At 60.6% G+C, this 22,847-nt stretch overlaps 3 protein-coding genes across 7 annotated transcripts in view; 2 read left to right on the top strand and 1 right to left on the bottom strand.

Moving 5' to 3' along the window:
- The window catches only part of LOC128154655 (collagen alpha-1(I) chain-like), a 98,186-nt gene extending 92,141 nt beyond the window's left edge, over window positions 1-6,045 (top strand). For all 4 annotated transcript variants that reach the window (XM_052815584.1, XM_052815585.1, XM_052815582.1 and 1 more), the window contains 15 exons: window positions 254-307; window positions 510-563; window positions 872-925; window positions 1,622-1,675; window positions 2,786-2,839; window positions 2,919-2,972; window positions 3,138-3,191; window positions 3,313-3,330; window positions 3,496-3,549; window positions 3,734-3,796; window positions 3,871-4,036; window positions 4,335-4,441; window positions 4,728-4,808; window positions 5,078-5,266; window positions 5,666-6,045. In XM_052815584.1, coding sequence (XP_052671544.1) covers window positions 254-307; window positions 510-563; window positions 872-925; window positions 1,622-1,675; window positions 2,786-2,839; window positions 2,919-2,972; window positions 3,138-3,191; window positions 3,313-3,330; window positions 3,496-3,549; window positions 3,734-3,796; window positions 3,871-4,036; window positions 4,335-4,441; window positions 4,728-4,808; window positions 5,078-5,266; window positions 5,666-5,815 — 1,206 coding nt within the window. In that variant the 3' untranslated portion in view covers window positions 5,816-6,045. The remainder of the gene's footprint in view (window positions 1-253; window positions 308-509; window positions 564-871; window positions 926-1,621; window positions 1,676-2,785; window positions 2,840-2,918; window positions 2,973-3,137; window positions 3,192-3,312; window positions 3,331-3,495; window positions 3,550-3,733; window positions 3,797-3,870; window positions 4,037-4,334; window positions 4,442-4,727; window positions 4,809-5,077; window positions 5,267-5,665) is intronic.
- Window positions 6,046-8,853: 2,808 nt separating this feature from the next.
- On the top strand, window positions 8,854-13,865 carry SLC31A2 (solute carrier family 31 member 2). The gene is made up of 4 exons (XM_052815147.1): window positions 8,854-8,944; window positions 11,414-11,480; window positions 12,289-12,457; window positions 13,051-13,865. Exons 1-4 carry the CDS (start codon window positions 8,939-8,941, stop codon window positions 13,217-13,219), a joined length of 411 nt encoding a protein of 136 aa, XP_052671107.1. The 5' UTR covers window positions 8,854-8,938; the 3' UTR covers window positions 13,220-13,865.
- A 136-nt stretch (window positions 13,866-14,001) lies between these two features.
- NIBAN2 (niban apoptosis regulator 2) overlaps window positions 14,002-22,847 on the bottom strand; it is a 32,030-nt gene continuing 23,184 nt past the window's right edge. For both annotated transcript variants that reach the window (XM_052815146.1, XM_052815144.1), the window contains exons 6-14: window positions 20,498-20,613; window positions 20,315-20,419; window positions 19,078-19,240; window positions 18,455-18,642; window positions 18,099-18,254; window positions 17,378-17,494; window positions 16,807-16,914; window positions 16,580-16,691; window positions 14,002-16,145 (exon numbers count right to left, since the gene is read on the bottom strand). In XM_052815146.1, coding sequence (XP_052671106.1) covers window positions 15,271-16,145; window positions 16,580-16,691; window positions 16,807-16,914; window positions 17,378-17,494; window positions 18,099-18,254; window positions 18,455-18,642; window positions 19,078-19,240; window positions 20,315-20,419; window positions 20,498-20,613 — 1,940 coding nt within the window. In that variant the 3' untranslated portion in view covers window positions 14,002-15,270. The remainder of the gene's footprint in view (window positions 16,146-16,579; window positions 16,692-16,806; window positions 16,915-17,377; window positions 17,495-18,098; window positions 18,255-18,454; window positions 18,643-19,077; window positions 19,241-20,314; window positions 20,420-20,497; window positions 20,614-22,847) is intronic.

Raw genomic sequence — 22,847 nt, 5'->3', positions numbered from 1 at the left:
TCCCCAGCTCAGGCCCCCGCAGCCCCACAGGGCTGCCTCTATCCTGGCTCAGGCCCCCTTGAGGGGGGACAGGGGACCTCCCCTTCACTGGCCAGCTCTGCACCATGGCCTTGGTGTCCATGCCCAGGGTCCCACAGTGCCTGGTGAGCTCTGTCCCCATCTCCATGCAGGCAGCAGCCCCTTTTCCCCAGTCCTGGTCCGGGATGTGGCCGGGCTGCTGGTGACCCACATCTCCCATATCTTCTTCCCCCAGGGCGATGTGGGGCATGAAGGAGAAGAAGGGGTCCCCGGAGAAGCTGGCAGACGGGTAAATGGTAGCGTTTTCCCCATGGAGAGTGGTGGGAGGCATGGGGCTGCTGCTTGGAGCCCACGGGGCTCTTGCAGAGGGGCCCGGGGTTGCTTGGGGGCTCAGCATCCCTGGGGGGGGCAGCGAGGGGGATGTGGGGCGGCTGGCTTAGTGCTTTTAACAGGGTTCAATCGCTCATGAGTCTTTAATCTGTTGTTCCCAGGGCAAGCGAGGCAAGGTGGGCCACCGGCCCCCGAGAGGTCCCCGGGGACCCAAGGTAGGTTGGCTTTGCCCTGCTGGGGTGAGGGCTGCTTTGGCACCCTGGCAGCTCAGGGGTGCTCCTGAGCCGGGGGGTGCTCCCACCTGCCCGAGCCCCCGGCTTAGAAAAGGATAAGCCAATATAGGGGTATTGCGTAGCTGAAGGGCTCTGTGTCCCCAGTTCCTTCCAGCCCAAGGAGAGGGTCTCCTGCACCCCCAGCCCCTGTGGGCTGTTCTCCCTGCAAGAGGCACCGGGGCATCGCTCCTGCCTTGCTCTCACACCGCACCGCTGGGCACACCAGCCAGTCTCTTGCTTTTGCATTTCAGGGCTACCCAGGTGATGAGGGGTTGGAAGGACCCCAGGGCCCCCAAGGACCCTACGTGAGTATTAGCTTGGAAGTTTTGGGGTGCCAGCCGCTCACTGTTTGGGCCCCGCAGGTACCACTGTGCAACCCAGCTCTGCTGACAGCCAAAACAGGGACCCATTTAAAACAAGTGAAGTTTCTAGGTGTTTCATCCATCCATCGTTCATCCACCTCATCTTGCCTTCTCCTCCCAAATTAGCTTCCCAGCAGTGTGTGTGCAGTCAGGCAAATCACATAATTTCCAATATGTTGTTCTAGAGGCCAAATACTTCCCTTCCAGTTAAGCGTCTGATGCTTGGCAGTGCTGAGCACTTGTAGAGGACTGTGCCCATGTTCCTAGAGAACTGCCGTGGCTGGAGGGACCAGCTGCGCTGCAGCAGCCAGCATTGGCCAAAAAAACCCTACTCTTTTTTTTTTTTAATTACTGGAAATTTTTTCTCTATTTAAAACAAAAATCCCGGCTTTGGGAACTTCACAAAAGCAAGCTGGGATGTTCTGCGACCTGAACTGCATTTATAATGGGGTTTGCTGAGGGATCCTCCTGAGAGCAAAAATCAAAGATACAATGAGAATATTCCTCAAAGTTTCTAAAACTGCCTGAAATTCTCAGAATCCTGGCGGCACTCGGCTGTGGCAAGGCTCTCCTTGCCAGGGAGCTGACGGGAGCAGCTCAGCTGCAGAGTGATGTGGTACTGCGTTGTTTCTCTCTTAGGGCATCCCAGGGCTGAAGGGCATGAAAGGAGACCCTGGACCAAAAGGACACAAGGTAGGTGACATGCACCGGGCACTTGATCCCTGGGCACAGCGGGGACTCCGGGCACAGCTAGCATTTAATTTGCTGGATGCAATCACTTATTCCCCTCTTCTTGAACCCTGATCGTTGCAGCATCCTTCTTTGGGGGGGTTGACGACTGTGTCCCCAGGTGCTGGGAGATGGGATCTTCAGACTTTCTCCAAAACCAGGTCCTTTTCCAGGCTCTCCAGCCTCCTGGAGTTGCAAGCAGCAGTGTACAGTCTTTAAATCCCCTGCTTTCAGCATTGATGCTGACGCAGCACGAGCACGTACCTCCTCTGTGCCGTTACTGATGAGCTGATGGATCCAACCTTGGCCCGAGAAGCCAAGCACATCCTCACAGTCCCATCCGTCAGCCACGAGGCTATAAATAAGAGTGACAAGCAGTCCCTGGTGGCGGGTAGTTGCTCACAGCCTTCAGGAAAATGAAACCCTGGTAATAAATAAAGCTTTAAATTTATTGCGAGCTAAATGAGCAATGGCAGAAGCTAAAGTCCAGGGTGTTCAGCAAGGCCAGAGCCTGGGAGATCAGGCGGAGGGGAGGCTGCGGGCAGCTGCTGTGCTGGGGTTTCTTCTGCTGCTCCACCAGATTTCAGCATGCAAGAAATTTGCTTTATTTTCTCAGTGTTTCCTGGGAACTTCTGAGGTTTTCTTGAATGATATTTTAGTGTGGGATAAAATACTTTCAGTTTTGCCTTTGCAGCTGACAGGAGGCAGACGCTCCATCACGCCACCTCCTTCCCCAGCAATGTGGGTACAGTTAATTCTACCAAATCAAAAGGATGGGGTTTTTTTTTTTTCAGAAATTTTGCAGCCAGACATAACTGGGAATTTCCCATTTTCAGCCACTTGCTGGAGGCCAGATGTTTGGCCTTGGGAAATGTCCCCACGTAGGTATCTCCTGCCAGGGTCAGGCAGCAAGCAAAACCTCCATAGCCTACCCGATGAAATACCACCAAGAGAGTAACTAGAGCAGGGTTCCTGATGCCCACCCTCTGGGACAGAGCCCTTCACCTGGGCTGGTGTCCCAGGGGGTTTCTACCCTTCTCTTTGCCACCAAAGTTCTCCCTGACTCTCTCCTAGGGCGAGAAGGGCAGCATGGGTGACCTGGGCCAGCAAGGGGACGATGGCTTCAAGGTGTGTGAAGGGTTTTGCTCTTTTCCTCCCTCCCCTTGGTCCCTTGTCACCCTGTGTGACACCCTGCCACATCTCCTAGGGCAAGCCAGGACCCCATGGTGTCCCTGGGAGGCCAGGACCCAAGGGACAGCAGGTAAGGGCAGGGTGGAGGGGGATGGCAGGAACCGAGATGAGTATTTGGGGTGAATTCCTCATTTTTCTGTGCAAAATCCACCTGGGGAAGGGGCTGGGTTGTAGAAGGACAAAAGGCTGGGGTATGCCCTGTGCAGTGCGCTGACCTCCTCCGGTGTCTTTGCAGGGTGATGCTGGCCCCCCCGGCCCGCGGGGACACCCTGGCATCCCCGGAATGCCGGTGAGTCCTTCGCCCTCCCGGCAGGTTTGGTGTTCGCTCCTGGCCCTGTGGGGGTTATACTGGGATGGGGCTTCTATCCTACCTGCCTTCTTCTTAGCTGGGTCTTATCCTTCTCTCCCAGGGCTTGTCAGGACCCAAAGTAAGTAGTGGGGAGTGCCTGGAGCCAGGTTCAGCCCTGCTGCGGGGCACCCTCCCCTCTCCCTGGGATGCAGGGTCGCCCCATGGGGCACCCTGGGGTGCAGCTCAGCACAGCAGCATCTCGCCACCCTGCTTTTCTTCCCTCTTCTGCCTCGTCCTTCGGCAGGGGCTGAAAGGCTTCCCAGGGCTGCCAGGACCCAGGGGCACGCCAGGCCTGCCGGTAAGCAGAGCTGCTAATGTCCCTTGTGCCAAAATTTGGGTCCCCCAAATTTGGCAGCGAGGTCCCACCGTGCCGTGCCATGCCATGGGGACGGATGGCCGCTAGTGCCATCAGAGGAGCTGCAAGTGTGGCGGGAGGCTCATGGGTAGCAGCCAGCGTCACCAGCATTGTCATTGTCACCCAGGGTCTCGTTGGCCCCCCTGGTCCCAGCGGACCCGCGCTGATGCTGTCCAGGGAGGAGCTGCGGGTGAGTGCATGGGGGCAAGGGCTTCCCATCCGGCTAAATGTCAGCTTGGTTATATCCCCCTCTTTTTCTTTTAGCACCTCATTTATCCCTCCAACCACCTGAATTACACAGCGGTCTGGGCTTTGCTAGACACCCTGAGCCAGGAGCTGCAAGCCCTCGTCGAGCATCCCAACGGCACCAAAACCAACCCAGCAGCCACCTGCAAGGAGCTGCTGCTGGCTCACCCCAGCCTGCCCGATGGTACTGGGGTGCACATGGGGTGCCCCCACGTTGGCCCTGGATCCAGCCAGCCCTCCCTGCTGGCCAGCGTGGGGGGACGGGCAGCAATTTGCCATTAGGAGGGGATGAGGATTTGGGGGATGAGCTCAGCTGGGTTTCATGGGCATCCTTGGAGAAATGGGACGGCAGCCAGGCTGCATCCCAGGAGGATGGAGGTTGCAGCCAGGGATGTGCCATGAGCTGAGGTGGTATGGCACCACATGGCATCCTCCCTGTGCCAAAAAACGGGTTCCAGGAGCTCCCCTCTGCCTCCCTCCAGGGCAATACTACATTGACCCCAACCAGGGCAGCCCCCAGGACGCACTGGTGGCCTTCTGCAACTTCACAGCGGGGGGTGAGACCTGCATAGCCCCCGTCCACAACCAGGTATGGTGTGGCTTTCATGGGGCAGCTTCAGCCCTGTGTTACCCCTCGGGGCAGGTGAGGACGGGTTGGTGGGGCTGGAGAGGGACAGTGTGGCCGGTCCCTTGCCGTGGTGACCGCTGCCATCGCAGGGAGCTGTTGGAACAGTTTGGGGTGAGGATCCTGGTCACGGTGTGTGACCAGACTGCAGGGACAGGTCACACGCGTGGGTTGTTGTAGCTGCCTCCTTGTCCTGGCAGTGCCACTGTCCCCTGCTGGGACAGCGTGACATAGTCCCCACTCCCTGCAGGTCCCCATCAAGGCTTGGCTGAGTGCCTACACCTCCGAGGACACCTTTGAGTGGTTCAGTGCCCTGCCTGGGGGCTTCCTGGTGAGTGCCCAGCCAGGACAGATGAGGGGACGTGAAGCCCATCTCATGGGGTTGGGTGTCTCCTAGTGCCTGTCCCGCTGTGGTGGGGCAGTGCCCAGGCACAGGGTCCCCCTGGCTGTGCACGGTGGGATGCGGCACCTCCTTCTGCAAGAAAATCCAAACCAGTGCTTTAGCAGAGAGCTGAATCCTGCCCAGTTTTCAACTGGGGAGAGCACAGACCCCTCCAAGCAGCCCCCGCTACCCAGTTTTCTCTCTCATTGCCCCCGCAGCTGGAGTACGCGGGGGCCAGCCCGGTGCAGCTCCGCTTCCTCCGCCTGCACAGCCGCCTGGCCACCCAGAAGATCTCCTACTCCTGCAGACCGGCCCCCGAGCAGGACCAGCCCCAGCCAGAGAAGGAAATCCGCTTCCTGGCTGACTCCCGGGAGCAGAGCTATGCAGCCAGCCTGCAAGGCTGCGTGGTAAGCCTGGCCATGGCCGGACCCTTTTCTGTGGTTGGAAAAGCCCCCTGACATTTTGCGCCCCTAGGGTTTGGGATAGACCTGGTGGATGAGGCTTCACGCAGCAGAATGGGGATGGAGAGCATCCTCTCCCTGGGCCCAAGGAGCTGCCCCAGTCTTGGGGAGTGGGCTGGGATGTGGCAGGGGACAGGGTGGGCTCCAGGGGACATGGGGGAGGCCACCTCCCTGGAGAAGTCATGAAGGGCTGGGGATGGAGAGCTGGCCATGCCCTCAGGGCTGCTGGGTGCATCAAGGAGCAACTGGAGCCGCGAGGGGGACAGTGGGTGCTCCGAGAGAGTCCTTCAGGCCCACCAGCTGAGCGTTTCGCTGCCACTCAGCTGTCCCCGGTGCTCGTTTCAGCTGGACAATGAGTCTTCCATCACCGACACCATCTTCCAGTTCACCACAGAGGAGCTCTCCCTGCTGCCCCTGCGGGACCTGGCTGTCTTTCACAATGGTGACGCCTTGCACCAGTTTGGTTTCACAGTCGGACCAGTTTGCTTCAGCTGAAACCGGTGACACCCAAACCGAGCAGGCTGGTTCCCTCCCCACACAAGAACTGGGGACAAGGGCGGAGGCTGAGGGTGGCACGGAGCTCCCACCCGCTCCCCGGAGCTGCCAGTTCTCTTTTTGAGATACGTGTTTGTAGCTGCATTATGCCATGGACTACACTTCCTTCTGGAGTAGAAGAATATTGTTTACAAAAGTAATTTCTCTATAAATTATATATATATTATATATATATGAGAGGAGGTGCTAATTTAATGACTGATTGGGGAGGCTCGTATAATTATAACCACCAGGAACTGTCTACTAAGGAAAAAAAAAACAACAAGCAAAAATCCTGCCAGCGTGGGAGAAGGGGAAGGAAAGGGGCTTTTCTTTGCCTTGGTCAAGTGCACAAATGCTTGGAGCCTCACCCCCCTGGGACTGGGCTGAGAAGCAGCCCTGGAGAGCCCTGGCAGCTCCGGCGGGCAGGTCCGTGCTGTGCTGCCTGCTCTCTGCGGGGCAAAGCGGCTGCAGGCTGCTGCCCTCAGCTGCTGTGAGCCCCAGCAGCTCCAGCCCAGGCAAGCATCAGGGACTGAGAAAGAGTGAAGAATGCAAAACCCCCCCGAGTCCTGGCTTTGTTTTGGGTCTGCAACTCACATTGGGGTCAGAGGGCCTTTAGTGGTGTGGAGCCAGGTGCTATAGCAAGACCATGCAACAAGGCACTGTTGCTCTGATCAGGCAGGCGCAGGAATTGAAGCCGTCTGGCTCCCATGCTGCAGCGCTGTTACTTATCACTTTATTTTTGCTGTTCCCAGCAGTGTTTCCGTTGCCTCTAACCGTCGCACTATCACTGGGCTGCTTGGCCCCAGGCGGGTACAGGTGAGTCCTGAGGGCAGAGGGCTTTACATGTGGCACCTGAGCCATAGCTGTATTAGCAGCACCCCCATTTCTCTGGTGCACAGCCCAAAAACCCCCAGATCTCAGCTGGCTTTGTGCTGCACCCCTGGTTTTCTCAGCACCCTTCATCGTTCAGGCCCTAATGCAGAGCTTGCCCGCCTTGCCCTGCAGCACGTGTGCCCAGGCTGCCCACGTCGTGTCCAGGTGCGGGTGGGCATTGATGCCAATGCCAGTGGAACAGTGCGGCAGCTGGGCCGTACCCTGCACCCAGGGGTCAAGGAGAGCAGCAGGTGAAGTTTTCTGGGGGGCACAGTCCCTAGAGAGTGGTTTAAACAATGCCAAATTGTGTGTGCAAGTTGTACTGCTCTTTGCTAGCTCGGTCCTGGGTGTAGCATTGTTTCGTGGGGTGCAGCAGCCGTCCCTGCTGTGCCAAGGGGGACACGGGGCAGCACTTGGCCAACAGCCACGCTCAGGCAGGGACTGAGCACCTTGAAAAGGGTTTTTCCTCTCTGGCATTTAATTTCTATTTGCTGCGTATGCTGGTTGTTGTGGGGCCACCCCTCTGTTAAACCAGCCCCAGCTCTGCTCTGCGAGGGTGTGATGCCAGTCCTGGCCTTTCTTCGCCCTGGAGCTGCCCCCAGCCCTGCGAGAACCCCCCGGCCATGGCCCCTTGCCTGCAGCCAGCCATGGAGACATGCGGGCGCATCATCACGGGTGCAGCCGAAACCCCACTCCCTGCCATGCAGAGACTTCCCTTCTCCGTGGGAGGTGAAAGGGGAAGAAAAGCCATTTGTGGCCGGGGTGCAGGCGGTTCCTGCTCCCTGCCCAGCTGCCCACAGCGCAGGCAGAGGGGTCAGGCAGCGCCGAGGGTCTGGCACATCCCGGGGGTGCTGGGTACGGCTGAGAGAGACACTGTGCAGCAGGTTACAAAGGGAAAATTAAATTCCAACTCAAGGCACATGTTAGATCCTGGGGAGAGAAGCAGAGCAGACTGTTTTATGACAGCAGACACAACATTATTTCAGGGCAGAATTCCACCCCCCCACAACCAAATTGCTCATTTTAGCAGCATTTTCTGCTGTGTTTTTGCAGAGGAAGAACACACCTCACTGGCCAGCCATTCTGGCCGCAACCCAGAGGCGCTTCAGCTGCCAAAAAAATTGTGTGTCCATTTTTGATGGAAACTTTTGAGGAAAGATTTTAACAAGAAGTAGCATGTTGGTGGGTTTATCCAATAGTTTTTTCTTAATTGAAGCAGCAAATGCATCCTGAGTAACTCCACTTCCACCTCTCTGGCCACGAGGAAAAATACACTGCCAAAAGCGGTGTTTTGCCTGCACCCCTGTATTTCCTTCCCAAGCAGGGAGTTACACATCAATCCCCTGGCAGGCACTGGGTGCCTCTGTGGGCATTGGCACCCATTTGGATTTGGGGAAACAGAGGCAGGGGCAGCTCCAGCGCTCCTTCCTCCTGCTCCTCGGTGTAATGGAGATGGCCAGAATGTGCCAACAAGGAGCGAGCGCCTGCGTGCTCTGGATAAGGCCGCAGCTGGGAAGCAAGTTCCCCTTCGGTCTGTCCTGCCTCTCTCCGGGAAAGGCTGGGGAAAAAAACCCAAACCAACCCTTCCCTATTTTGCAGCTGCAGGGCAGCTGGGATTGCAAACACTCGGTGCCACCCCGCTCTCCTGCTGCCGTGGGGAAAACCCCGCAGAAACACCCGTGAAGGCTTTGAACGGCCCCTGCGCTGGTGCTGGCAGCGTGAGCTGGGACCGAGTTCGGGAGGGAGCGAGGGGCGAGGGGCAAGCGAAGCCCCAGCGGGCTCAGGCCCCCAGGGAGGCCCGGCCCCCTCCCCGCTGCGGCGCCGGGGCTGACCCGGGGACGGGGGTGCGGGGGGACACACACAGACACCCCCACGCACACCCGCCCACCCACCCACGCAGAGAGACACCCACGGCCCGGCCCGCCCCGCGCCCTGCTCCCGGCCCGGCCCCGCCGCACTACAACTCCCGGGGAGCCCCGCGCCGCGCGTCAGCGCCCGCGACGGGCCGGGCCGGGACCGGCGGGGCTGGGCTGGGCTGCACCGGGACGGGCCGGGACCGGGCTGCACCGGGACGGGCCGGGACCGGGCTGCACCGGGACGGGACGGGCCGGGCCGGGACCGGCGGGGCTGGGCTGCACCGGGACGGGACGGGACCGGGCTGCACCGGGCCGGGCCGGGCTGCGCCGGGCCGGGCTCCGCACCGCCGCCATGCAGGTAAGCCGAGCCGGGGGGGTCCCAGGCTGGGTGTGCGCCCCGGGCACGGCCCCGCAGCCTTCTCCGGTGTGGGGCTGGGCGCAGCCCGGCTGGTGCCGTAAATGAGCCCTGAAACCCCGCACCTCCCTGCGGACAAGCGGTACTTAGTGGCTGCGGTACCGCCATTCGCCCTCCGGCACCGCGTCCTCCTGCCAGAGCTTCGCCCCGGTTCCCCGTTCGTTCGCCCCGGGCTTCACCCTGTGCCTCAGCCGGGGCAGGGGCAGAGCCCGCCAGCAGCGGCGGCTCCGGCGAGCCGTGCACACGGCGGGCTGGCCGGCTGCTCTTCGCGCCCCTGTGCCGCCGCGTCCTCACCCCAAAGACTGTCCCGTCACCCGCTCTCCCGTCGCCCACGGAGGGGCTGTCACGGGCGCAGGCTTACACCAGGCACTCGCGGTGGGGGCTCGAGTCACGGTACGGGCCTTCGGCCATCACCCTGAAGCGGGTCTGCTTCGTGCTCTAAACTCAGACGTGATGTTTCAGGCTACCAGGTCCCCCCGATTTGCTGGCACAGCATCCCTGTGAGGTCCAGAGGGTGGGTCACACTGGCTCCAAGGAGCGTCCCGGTGTGGGACACCTCCCTGGGCCACTGTGTCCCCAGTGGGGGCTGCAGCTTGGGCTGGCTGGGATGGTGTCCTGGTTGTCATGCTGTTTTGCAAACCAGGATTCAGTGTGCTGCAGGAAGGCAGGCTCATCCCGACGTGCGGGGCTGGGTGTCCCAGTTGGACTGGAGCAGCAGGTCGGGATGCACCAGGCAGCCTGACACTGCTCCGTGCAGGCACCGCTGGTTTTTCACTTAACGGCAAAGAGCAACCCCAAAACTGGAACGGATTAAGCTACTAAACACAGATGAGCAGAGGCAGCACAGGATATTTTTCAGCAGCTTTGTTTGCGTGTGCAAATACCTGTAAGGTGCAGAGGAGGAGCTGGGCGCAGCCTTATCCGGGCGCCTGCTGAATCACTGCTGCGTGGGCAGGTGGGTGAGGACAGCACTGCGTCCCTCCATCCAATATCCCGGGGCCTGTTGCGTTGCCCCGGCAGCATAATTCCCCTCTTGCAAAGAGCGGAATTGCCCTCTTGACTGTCGCACACCACATCTTACCCAGCAAGATGCTGTCTCCAGAGAAATCACACTATAGCATCGCTATAGGAGAGGAGCGAGGGGTCATTGGCCCAAGGAGCAACATTTTGGCCTCACGGCTGTGCTGGGTACCCAAAGACGTGGCTTCACCCCAGGCTGGGAGACCTGGTGCAGCGAGGGGATCTTCTGCCAGTCACTTCTGTTCCCCTGGCCCTAAAATAGTTACCTCCTCCTTACACGGCACTGCAGACATGTAGGTGAAACCTGCAAAGGAGAAATATCTTCATTTAAAGGCTAATTATCATTAATCTGTTGCCAAAGGAAGCTTAAAAACATGAGCCAATTACATGTGCTAATGTAACGAGCGGCCGAAGGGTGTAATTAGAGCCTGTCTGCGGTGTGGATGCCTAGTTATTGGATTGTATTTCTGGCCAAGGCCGGTCCTGTTGGCCGCATCTGCCTGTGTCAATAACGGCATGTACATGTGGGCAAAGCCAGGTCGGTGCGGCAGAGGAGAGGATGTGAGCCCCACGAACATTATCTAGAGAGATTCACCAAAGGAAGGAAAAAAAAAATTTCCATTTTTTGTGGTAAAACGAGCAAGCCTTGGCAGCTGCGGTATTGGCTCTGTAGGTGGGTTCGTTACACAAGGGCAATACTTGCTTCTCCTGTTTCAGCATGATAAAGAAGGGCGTTTGATGCCCTTGTAGGTCCCAGCAGCCCCAGGTCAGACAGACGGGCAGTGCTTGGGACAATGCTCCTCTGCTAGGGAGGCATCCCTGGACCAGCCGCCCTGGCACCCATCGTCAGGCGGTCGCGCTTGTGGCTCTGGGTGCCTTGGCCTGTCCCAGCGATGCAAGAGAAACCCCTGGGAGGCAGAGGAAAGCGGAGGGTGGCTGGGCTCTGCCAGCCGGCTTCGCTTCAGGCTGCAGATAGTGTCCACCCGCCTCCGTCTGTCTCCCACGGACCTTCCCTTCTCGAATCCAGGCTAATGAAGTCCTGGGCTCATCTCTCTTTATCGCAGGGGTAAACTCTGGCTTTTTCTCGCCAGCCCAGACACACACAGGAGCTGCTGCTAGAGGTGAAAATTGTCCTGCTAGAAGTCAAGGGAAGACTTAAGGCCAGTCAGCGTGACTGTGATTTTCAGGGCAAGTTCCTCTTCCCGTTTCAGGAGTCAGTGGGAAAAAAATTGCACCATTTGGTAAAATCCCAGCTGAGCATCGGCATCAGGGCTCAGCCCTTCAGGGTGGTGGGTGCATGGACCCGCTGAAGATGCAGGCGCCCCAGCCCCTGTCTGCCCCATCACCCCGAGCCAGTTCCTAGCGCTGTCCTTTCCTTGGCCTCTTTTCCAGATGTCCTTCTACTTCTCGGACACGGCAGTGCTGCTCTTTGACTTCTGGAGCGTCCACACCCCCACCGGTAGGCTGCCAGCCCCAGCCCAGCCCTGAGATACCCATCTGTCCGTCTGTCCATCTGCCACCAGCTGTGCTCTCCACCCGGGGAAAAGGATGCGGGGCAGAGAAACAGTGGCTTTGCATTTCTGGCAGGGGCAGTGTTAGTGATGGGCTGGGAGGGGGGAGAGCCGGGCCCCTGCCCAGCACTAACGCTGGGGCACATACTGCATGGGGGGGTCAGGGCAGAGCCGTGATGGGCTCCACACACCACTCACCCCCAGAGCTCGGAGGGCACTGCCTGGTTTTTTTTGGCTGACCCTCTCCTACTCTGATGAGCAGTGCCATGTCCTGGTAATGCCCCAGGCAGCGGTCAATCCTCCCAAGCCGAGAGCAGCAGGCAGGGAGGTGTGGGAAGCATCCCTCCCCCCATGCCTGCCAACCCCCCCAGGTCAGTCAGTGATGGCTCAGCTTCCCATTTTCTTTTACACTTTTTTTTTTTAAATTACTGTCCCAGCATCATATTTTAACCCCCACATTTTTGTCGAGTCGATGCAAAGATGCTTATTTTTTTCAGAGCAACCCCCTCCAAAAAATACTCCCTAGGAATTTAAGAGGGGGATTGGGCTAAATACACCATTTGCCAACGCTTTGCAAAACTGCTGCCTGTTGCTCTAGCGCAACCCCAATGCCAGGAGCCCTCCGTTCCCTCCACCTTCTCCCATGGATATGCCCAAGCGCTCTGTGCTGGGACCCGCCACCCCCCCCCCTCACCATCACCACCCTTCTCCCGCCGGTGTGCGGCAATGGGCAGCGGCAGGGTGTTTCTCATGCAGGGATGGTGCTCTCGGTGCTGGTGATCCTGTTGCTGTCGATGTTTTACGAAGCCATCAAGATGGGCAAGGCTGTGCTGCTGCGGCGGGCGCTGCTGGCTCTGCCCCACAGCCTCAGCCAGGAGTCACTGGTGGAGCCGGAGGAGGGGGGCACCGGCCCTGCGCAGGGCAGGTACCGCAGGGTCCCCTTTGCACCCACCCGGCGGGGGGGGCTCAGGGACGGGTGTATGGCCCCTGGGCCAGCGCAGGAGGGGAGAAAGGCTGTAAAGAGGCAGCTGTGGAGTAATAGGCTGCCAGGAAAGGGGTATGTGTACAGCCTCGGGAGGTGGTCCTGGGGGCTTTCCAGCCCCTCCAGGTACTCTGGGAGATGTCCAGAGTGTTTTTCAGCTCTCTTAAATGCTCACGTTCCCCTAGGAGCCACCGTGGGTGCAGGAGCATCCTGGTGGTTTGGGGATGGGCACAAGCAGCGGCTTGGGCACCCCAGCAAGGCTGGCCTGGGCATTTCCTTCCCAGCACAAGCCGTTGGAGCCAAGCCCTGCGTTTTTCCTCTTGTATTTAATCCCAGACCATGCCCGAGGCTGCTCTTACTGCCAGCCTCTTAATAATATTCTCCCTGTTCCTTTGGAGCAGGATTTCCCTCTGCACTGCTGTTTGCAGCCCCCATCCCTCTCCCCGCTCCCCAAAACTGCTCTGGGATGCTAGCAGCGGGGGAGATGCTGGCTGCCCCGGCCCCTCGCTGACGAGGTTTCCCATCTTCTTCTGTAGGTGGTTTCGGTACCATGTCGGCCAGACGCTGTTTCACGTGGTGCAGGTGGTGCTGGGCTACATGGTGATGCTGGCCGTCATGTCCTACAACGCCTGGATCTTCCTCGGGGCCATCGCGGGCTCCACACTAGGCTATTTCATGGTGTACCCCCTGCTCAGTCGGGGCTAGGCAAACCCCCGGGACGGGGAGCGATGTGCTCCGCACCTCCTGCTACTTTGTCTGGAATAGCTGCTGTCACTTCTGCTGGGTCTGTCCTTGTCCCCGTGCTGTGAGGGACACAGCACCCCAGGGACTTGCTGCGGGGACCCTCAGTGCTGGCCCGACTCAGGTGGGCAGGCGCTGGGGAAGGGGAGCCCCGTGGCCAGCACTCTGCCACGCTGCCATCGCCACCGTCCTCGGCTGGTGGCTGTCCCCCAGCTCTCAGGGAGCTTTGGCTGGGTGATGATGGCTGCGGGGTGCTGGGCATTTCGTTCCCCCCATGCATACTTTTTGGGGGGCTTCATCCTGGCTGGAATGGGAACAATCCAGTGACCTGCTGGGGAAGGGGACTTGCTGGGGACAGGCACCCCTGCCCTCCTGCCCAGAGCTGACCTGCACCAAGCCCCTCTTCACACAGTGCCTTCTGGGGATAACGGGGGTCCTGCTGCCCCCCCTCCCCACCCCCCACTCCTGCGCAGTGCTTCAGGGATGGGGTCGGACCAGCCCCCGAGCCGTCAGTGTGGCCGTGCCAAGGGGAAGCTGCTGCTGTGGGTGCCTCTTGCTGCTTCCTTGGGACGCCCCTTTTAATAAAATCATCTAAGTCGTTTGTCTCCTGGCTTGTGTTGCTGCTGGGTGGTCTCAGGATGTGACATCCCCCAGTCACAGTGGGAGTGCCAAGCCCCAGCCCCAGCCCTACCCCTCCAGCACAGCCCCAGGGGGGCGGTTCAGGAATAAGGACACTCTCCTCTGGCTTTAAATAAAGCTTTTCCATTTTATTAATTATTATAAGCATATTTTTAAACATTTGTATAACTTTCTCAATAAAATATCCTGGAAGAGACAGGTTTTAAGTTCCCAAAGCAAGGCACTTTGGGGGGCCTCCCCGAGTGGGTTAGGCTGGGCACCCCCCTTCAGAGGCAGAAACAGCGGCACCTAAAATACAGGTGAGTGTTGGGGTGCTGGTCCCTGCTCCGTGCACGCACACACGTCTCACGCTCACGAGTCCTGCCAACCCCCACCAGCTCAGGGGCTTTTAGCATCTCTGCACGGGGGCTGTGCCAGTCTCGTCCCCCTCCCCACAGCGGGCAGGGCTGCTGGGGGTGCCAGCAAACCGCTGCTAAGGCACCAGCTCTTTGCTCGACCGTCACTGCAGTTGCCAAAACCTGCAAAGCCCGAGAGCTGGAGAAACCATCCATGTATGGTGCTGGGGAGCTCTGGAGGGCAAGAGCTGGGATCCCTTCACTGCACGGTGAGCCCGAGCCTGGAGGCAGCCCAGTCCTGCCAGGCAAAGCTGGAGGCATCATGTGAGTGCCACCCTCCCCTCTAAGTTTTTACTCTGAACTTAAATAGCTGCTAGAAGACCCTGGGGTGAGGGTGGCCGGGGGTAGGTGTTGGGTGTTGTGAGCCCAGCCTGGGTGCTGTGAGCCCACACCTGCCCCACTTCTTGCTGCATCGGCAGCAGTTCAAGCCACCCAGCATTGCTGTATCCCTGCCGTGCCCCTGGCTGCCATCATGTTTTCCATCATCCCACATGGCCCCTGTTCCCACTGGCACTCCTGGAGCTGGCTGGCTGGGGTGGTGGTGGGCAGGCTCCCAGGAAACCCCCTGGGCTGGGGCAGGGGATGACCCCCGGAGCAGCCGGGACCATCCCACACACCCATCCACAGCAGGGCTAACGCCAGCCCCCCGGCAGCCCCAGGCAACTTGTGCTGGGGGCAGATAAAGCATCTCTTCAGTAGAAAAGAAGAAAATAAGGCAGAAGAAGGACAGAGCAGAGTGCAGGGGGTGCCCCGTGCCAGGCCAGGGGCCTCCCCAGTCCGACCCAGTAGGACCACTTGGCTGTGGCCAGCCCCGTGTAGCAGCAGGGACCCCCCCCGGCTAGGCAATAAGGTCTCGGTGTTTCCCATCCCCTCCCTCTCCCGCGGTGCCGCTCTCCATCCCCGGCAGCGCAGCGGGTCTTATTCCCCCTACCCCAACCCCCGGGGTCACCGGGGCCAGTCCATGGTGAGGGGGGCCTGGGGCTAGAACTCAGTCTGCACCCCCTCACCGCTCTCTGTCGTGCTCATGGGCTGCGGGGGGCTGCACTCGCCACCCGGGGGGGCCACCTCCTCGCCTGTCTCCTTGTCACTGGGCTGGTGGCAAGCCGTCCCGGCAGACGGTGATGAGGTCTCGGCCCCGGGTGCAGGTGATGCTGGCGTGTCATGGGGCACCTTGGCCTCAGATGGGACATCGGCTCCGGGTCTGGGTGATGCCGGTGCGGCGTGTTGCACTCTGGACTCTGACAGGACATCAGCTCCGGGCACGGGTGATGCCGGCATGGATGATGCTGGTGCGGCATGTTGCACCCCAGCCCCTGACGGGACTTCAGCTCCAGGCATAGGAGACGCCGGTGTGGCGCGGTGCACCCCGTCCCCCTCACTGGCTGGACCTTGCGGGGGGACATCACCTGGGACAGACCCTGCCGCCACCGCCACCTCCTCGGTGGCACCGCTCTTCCGCGTGGCGTCGGTACCATTCATCAGCTGCTCCTCCGCCTCGACGCCATCCCCGAGGCTCTCCTTCGCCAGCGCCTCCCGGATCTCCTCCACCCCATCCGGGGAGCTCGGCGGTGCCCCAGGGTCTGGCTCCCGTGGCTCTGGGGAGCCGGGCTCCAGCAGTGCCTCGGCGCCCACTTCGTAGGGCAGGACCCCCTCGTCGTCTTGGATCACCGACACCACTTGCTTGGCCCTGCGGCGCTTGTCGGTGTCTGGCTCGGCCTCGGGCTGCCCGCTGTACTCCTCACCCCAGTCGATGGGGATGCCCTCGCCCAGGAGGTGCAGGTTGGGATCGCTGTTGTGCATGACCATGCTGTCACGGTACAGGTTGTGCTTCCGCTGCACGGCTGCTTCCTTCACAGCTGGGGGCACCGAGAGAGATGTCAGATGGGCTGCGAGCACGAGGCAGTGCCCACCGGGCTTGGGCACCTCTCCCAGTCTTCCCACGAGGGAGGACTGTAGGGAGAGGTGTCTGAAGCTGGGCAGAGGGTTCAGCATCCCACCCACCACTCAGCCGTGCCAGTGGGAAGGCCAGGTGGGAAAGCTGCTCCTGGTACAGCCCCCACCACTCCGCACGGGGTCACCCCTCCTTGTAGAGCCCCCAGCATTCTGCTCGGGATCACCCCCTCCTCCTATGATCCCCAGCACCCATCACCGGCCCTCAAGGTGCTGCTGAGCCCAGGCTCGGCTTACGCTGACTCCACGCAGCACCCACCACCCGCCCCAGGGTGCTGGAGCTCCCCCCCGGGGCTCAGAGCTGAGCGGGTCCAGGCTCCACAGCACCGCGGGACCCTACCTTGCATGATGTCTTTCATCACCGACTGTAGCACGACCTCCTCGTAAGTGTTCTCCACCAGGATGAAGCTGGCAAAGTCCTCGAAGATCAACTCCTGAAACTTGGCTAATTCCTGCCACAGCGGAGAGGCTGCTCAGCCCAGGGGGGACGGGAGGGAGGGATGCTCCAGCCTCTCCATGGGAGGGGTGGTCCTCCCCCCCCGTCCACCCCAGACTTTACCCTCTTACCCCCTTGCAGGTCGGCGCCAGCTTTTTCAGCAGGAAGGGGATGGTGATCTGCAGCAGGGCCTCCCTGAAGAACTTCTTCCGCACGGTGCTGCTGTCGTAGTCGTATTTCTGCAGGGCGAGAGAGGGCAGCCCCGGGTCAATGAGGGCTGAGGGCTGGCAGCTCCCCTGCCGACGGGCACAACCCCCTGCGGTTTGCTCCCCTCCAACCCATTTGCATGGGTCTGAGTAGGTTCCTCTGCCCCTCGCATCTTTCTCTCCAGCCAGTTCCCAGGGTGTCTGAGCCCAGGTAAGAGCCAGCTCCTCCACTGCTGTCTGCAGAAGGGTTTCTGGGGCCATCTGAAACCCAGGTGGCTTTTACAGTGACGCATGTAGTCAGAGGGGACCTGGCTCCTCCAGGTGGTTTCCCACTCGTCTGTCCCACATCCCAGCAAAATGCATGAAAATCTCAATATTTTGTATTTCCCCAGAAGACTTTTGTTAAAATTGGCAAGGTCGCTCCTGGCCTCTTCCTTGGGCTGCTGGCCCTTGGAACTGGGAAGGCCACGGAAGGCCCCGACCCACCACCCCTCACCTTGAGCACCCTCTCGAGGATGCGCTGGATGGACTTGCACAAGTCATCTTTGCCCTGCAGCTTCCCCAGCTCCTGATGGAGCAGCGTCTCAAACGTGTACACGGCGTCGTCCATTTGCTGCGAGCAGAGGCAGACAGTCAGCACTGGGGGGGGGTGGGGAGGGCACCCAAAGGGACCAACCATGGGGGTGGGCAGGGGACACTTTTGGGGCACTCAGGGGACACCAAGATGAGTCTTCGCATTAGCATGGATCCCAGCATGGCATCCACAGACTCCACCCTGAGGACCAAGGATGCTGGGGGAGGAAGGTGCCCAAAGCCGGTTTGCACCCTCACTTCTACACCCTGCTCCAGGTTTGGCTGGATCAGACCCTAGAATTGGGCTACCGGCCTTGCTGGTGTCAGTGGGCTTGGTGGCAAAGGGACAGCCGTGCCATGATGCCCAACTGTAGGTGCTGAGTCCGCACTGGAAGGGTGCTCCATGCTGCCGCCCACCCATGGACTCCCTCCCTGCTCAGGCTCCAGACCAAAGGGGATGGCCAGATCCATCACACACCCTCAGCTGGGTGCCAATGACATGAAGGTCCCTGAGACAGGAGAGACATCCCGGCCAAATCCCTGCCTGGGTTGGACCAGCGCAGGCTCCCCGCTCTGCCTCTGCTCCCCAGCCCTCTGTGCTCAGCCCAGGGGGGGGCACAGGAGGACCCCAGTCCCTGTCCCACCTGTCTCATGTGGATCTGGGCCCTCTGCTTGAAGACGGACGTGCTGGAGACATCAAACCGCTGCTGAAGGCCCTCCAATTTCAGCTGGTCCATCTTCTCATAGCATGACTGCATCTTGACGGGGTGGAAGGCCAGGTGGGAAAGCTTCTCCATGTACTGGGGATAAAGCCAAGCTCAGCAGGGCAGGACAGCCTCTCTGTGCACTCGGGGCTGGGACATGCCACCCCACAAGGGCTTCATGCCCATGTATTTTCTCAGCCTGGGGTCCCCCAGTGCTGTGCACACGAAGACAGCAGCAGGACTGGCCCTGCCACCCCCAAGCCCACTGGCCAGCAAGGAGCATCACCAAGTCTCACCTCCACCAGCTTCTCCAGGCCACCTTCGTTGACGATGTTCATGTTCATGTCCGTCACCTCCTTGAAGAACACCTCCCGCACCTCAGCAAAGCCCTGGCTTGTGGGGGTCATCAGGGCCTCCAGGATGGAGGAGATGTAGGGCTGGACATGGTTACGGACGCAGATCTCTGCTTTGGGGAGGACGAACGCTGGGCAGAGAACGGGGGTAAGCATGGTGAGGCTCCTCCTCTGCCCTTCCAGCTCTGCAAATCAGGTCCTAAACCCACCTGAGGGAGGGGGACCTGCCCCTCTCCCCAGGCTCCTCCAGGAGAGGTCTCCCAGACTTGCAGGACGATACAAGGGGTTCTTGCAGGGAGCCCTCCGTCTGTATTGAACCCGTTCCTGCCCCACTGCCTTGCTTGGCGGGGGGTCACTGCCCACCTTATCCCCCACCTCCTGGGACAATGCCAATGAGGATGTGCACCCTGGCATCTCCCCAAGGGTTCCAGGCCACGCTGGCAGGAGTCATGCTGCACCCCAGGAACAGCCACACCTTGGTGAAACAGTGGTGATGCCACACCAGGAGCCTGTCACAGACACAGCTACACACATCCATGGCCACACGTGTCCCCGCAGGGCTGTACCTCGGATCTTGCTGGCCAAGTGCTCCTTTGAAGTGATGATCTGGTCCATGTCCGTGCGGATGGTGCTCTCCATCTGTGGCCGCTCCTGTTCGCACTTGGCCGTTGCTGCATCGTACTGGGCCTTGGTCTGCTCATAGACCATCCTATAGACGGCATCCGAGATCTGGCAAGAGAGAGATAGGGTGGTCAGCTGCCCCCACGTCTCCTGCTGCCCCCACTAACCATTGCCTCCATCACCAGATGCCTGCAGGACCTGCCAAGCCTTCACCTATGCCCTGACCGGACTCCTCCTCACAGCCTGGCAGTAGGTTTTCCACACCAGGAACCCCCCAGCTGGGTGAGATGAATCTCCCATGGTGCAGAATCTGCTTCGAAGCAGTGCCTGGGGGGGCACAGAGCTGAGCACTGCCTCCGTCAGCCAACCTGCCCCAGGCAGCTCCGGGGATGCTGCATGTCCGGGGATGCTGCATGTCCAGGGATGCTGGTGGCCGAGGGATGCTGGCGGTCTGGGCAGAAGGGCCCCTGACCCTGTTTGAAAGCTGTTGCCCTGCTCCGCTCAGCCTGCCTGGGGTCTCAGGAGCCAAGCCCATGAGCGGGATGGAGCTGAGGCTTCACGCTCACTTTGCAGCCAAACGCCATGATTTTGGGGCCGGCGGGAGGCAGAGCCATCCCGCCCACCCCCTCCTTGGGCTTCCCAGCCTTGCAGCTAAGACCGCAGCAACTGAAAAAGCAGCATTTGTGTGTTTTTAAGCTGCTCCAGTGGCACATTATGAGCCTGGTGGTAATTATCTATCAGTTTTTAAGGTTTTAACAGGCAGTTTTGAAGAGCCCTCGGTCTTTCGCAAGGGTTTGGGCTGGATTTAGCCTGGGCTGCTCTAAAAATGTCTTGCTAAATATAGCCAGGACGGGCTTTGCTCCAGGGCTGGGCTTCCTCCTGTTTGCTTCCCGCGCCCCAGGGACGAGGCAGCGCAAGCAGGGATGGGCAGGGCTGCTTGCAGGGGCACAATAAGGAGCTTTAAAAAGCCACAGTGGAGAATAAGGACAGCTTCTTTGGCGGGGGCCGGGAGAGGGGGCGATGAAGGGGGGGGGGGTGGCGCTGGCTCTGACAGGCAGGAAAGCTGGTGGGCACCAAGCCCGGCAGGGAAGGGAGGTGGCCGCGTGGCCCCCAAAGCAGAAGCAGTGCAGGCAGGGGGATGGCAGAGGCCGATGACCCCCCCCGGCAGCCCCAGCCCCACACCTGGATCCAGGTCCGCTGGCGCTCCTGGGCCTTGCCCTTCAGCCGGGGGCCGATGGTGGTCCTCAGCTCGGGGAGCAGCTCCTCCATCACCAGGTTGCTCAGGACCTGCGAAGGCAGGAGGCTTTGGGGACCCTGCTCAGCCCATCCCCCCCCCACCCCAGCCTGGGAGGGACAGGTCCTCACCTGGGTTTCGTTGCCACACAGCATGTCCCAGGTGCCGTACTGCTCCTTCGACTGGCGGTACATGCGGACGGCATCCGTGAAGGCTGGAGCCTCCACTTTGGAGTCCTCGGAGATCCCTGGGGAGGGGACAGGGGGGACTAGTGAGCAGCCTGGCACGGGGAGCGAGGGGCAGCCCAGCTCCTCGCAGCATCCCCAGCCCACCTTCACAGGGGGTCCCTCCGTCCCCCCACATCCTCAGACCCACACAAGTAGCCCAGGGCTGTCACCAGGACCGGGGGATCCCATCCCAAGCCGCTGTCTCTGACTGGGTGGGGGGCAGCAGTCTCCCAGACACACCAGTGGCTGGGGGGACTTCCACTCTGTCCACAGACTGGTCCCCTCCAGAGCCAGACCAAGGGCAGGGAGGCACCCAGGAGCAGGGGCTTGGCAGGCTGGGGGGCTCAGTGACCCCCGATGGTGCATGGGGACCCGGGAGCTCAGTGAGCCCAGACGGCACAGCAGGCGCAGGGGACAGCAAGCCCCCATGGTGCATGGGGACTGGGGGGGGGCTTGGTGAGCCCCGACAGCACAGCAGGAGAAGGGGCTCACCAGGACGGGGGGAGCTCAGCAAGCCCCCGTCGTGCATGGGGACCCGGGGGCTCAGTGAGCCCTAAAGGGACAGCAGAAGCAGCGGCTCAGCAGTCTGGGGGGGCTCAGTGACCCCCGACACTGCATGGGGCCCAGTGAGCCCACCAGGATGGGGCAGCCGGGGGGGTGTGGAGGAAGGGGGGGCCCTGCAGGGAGCGGCGCAGCTTGGGAGGAAGAGGAAAGCGGCGTCGGGGCTGAGTCAGGGCCCCGTCCCCGAGGCAGCCCCGTGGGAGGCACGCTGGGGTCCGGCTGGTTGGGCTGTCCCCGAGATGTCACTGCAGCACGGCTTGTGGGGCCACCAGCACGAGGGGGCTCGGATGTCACCCCCACCCTCCCGCAGCACCCATCAGGAGGAGGTGCAGGGTGCTGGGAGCCCATGGCCACGTCCCACGGGGAGGAGGAAGAGGAGGGGATGGGGGCAGCGGACAGGCAGGGCAGCCCAGGAGCCCGCTGGCATGTCCCACGCATGTCCCTGCCTCGTCCCAGTCTCTCTGGGCTCCAGCTGCAGAGGTGCCTGCCAGCCAGAGAGAAACACTCCTGGGAGAGGACCCCCCCCCAGCACCCCAGCTCCCATGCCCAGACCCCTGGCAGGAGGGAAAGCAGGATGGGATCGAGCCCAGGGTGGCCCCGTGGCGAAGGGTCCCCACCCTGCTCGGAAGCTCCCAGAGAGCATCCCCGCAGCGATGACTGCGGAGGGTCACGGCACATCCCTGGACCGCCCAGCAAGCCGGCGTGCTGGGGAGATGCAGTCAGGGGTGGTTTCTCCCTTCCCAGGAGGGACAGCCCGGGGTAGTGAGCAGATCTTTTCCAACACACACAGATTTTTCTAAGATGATTACATTTAACTCCAAGCCTAAGCAGCTTTTCCTAAGGGGCAGCTTAGTATACAGGGGGAAAAAAACACTGAGAAAGTCAAGTCTGACCCTTTCTCAGTGCTCGGTGGGAGCCAGAGCAGGGCTGAGCTTTCAGGGACCGGTGCTTCTCCACCCACGGCTCCTTGCAGCTCAGCATCACCTCCCGGGTAGGACAGCCTGGTACAGGCTTCAGTCCCCTGCCAGAGCCACTGCAGCCAAACCTCATCCTCCAAACCATGCAGAGAGCAGGGCAGGATTCGCCCCCCAAGAAGCCACCTGGATCTGCCCCACCAGGGTCACTTGTCCCTGGCAGAGCTCAGGGGGGCAGTGGGCTCCGGCTGCGGGGACCCATTACAGGGACAAGCAGACAGGGCTGGCTGCAAGAAGCCACTGTACCACCTCACAGGGCAAATTTAATGTGTTTGCTTCATTAATTTGCGGCTAATTAAGCACTGATCTGATCTTGCCTTGTCGGGGATGGGAAGCAAATACCCAAGCCTGGACCCTATCCTGGAAAGGCTCCCGGGGTGATGGTGCACCATGGGATGGGAGTACCCAACACTGGAGAGCGATGCTACACCTTGACTTTTTTCAAAGTCCACCCCGCTGACGGCACAGGATAATCTCCTCTTGCCAGGGGAACGGTGCTGAAGGACAAAGTGAGTTTGAAGCTGCTTTTTGCCCAAACCAGAGCTGAACGGGGCAGCCTGCCCGCAACAAGGGGTAAAAGCCAGCAGGGTGGACACTGCTCCAGCCCCACGTGCCACCATACAAGGCAAGGGACATTCTCGGAGCAGCCAAGGGCACCCAGGCTCCAGGGAAACCAGGCTGGACACCTCCTGCATTAGGAACGATGTTGCACATCCCCA

The sequence above is a fragment of the Harpia harpyja genome, chromosome 19 (assembly GCF_026419915.1).
Source record: "Harpia harpyja isolate bHarHar1 chromosome 19, bHarHar1 primary haplotype, whole genome shotgun sequence".
In the NCBI taxonomy this organism is placed as follows: domain Eukaryota; kingdom Metazoa; phylum Chordata; class Aves; order Accipitriformes; family Accipitridae; genus Harpia; species Harpia harpyja.
The sequence above is the reverse complement of the archived record's forward strand: the minus strand, read 5'-3'. Positions and strand labels throughout refer to the sequence as shown.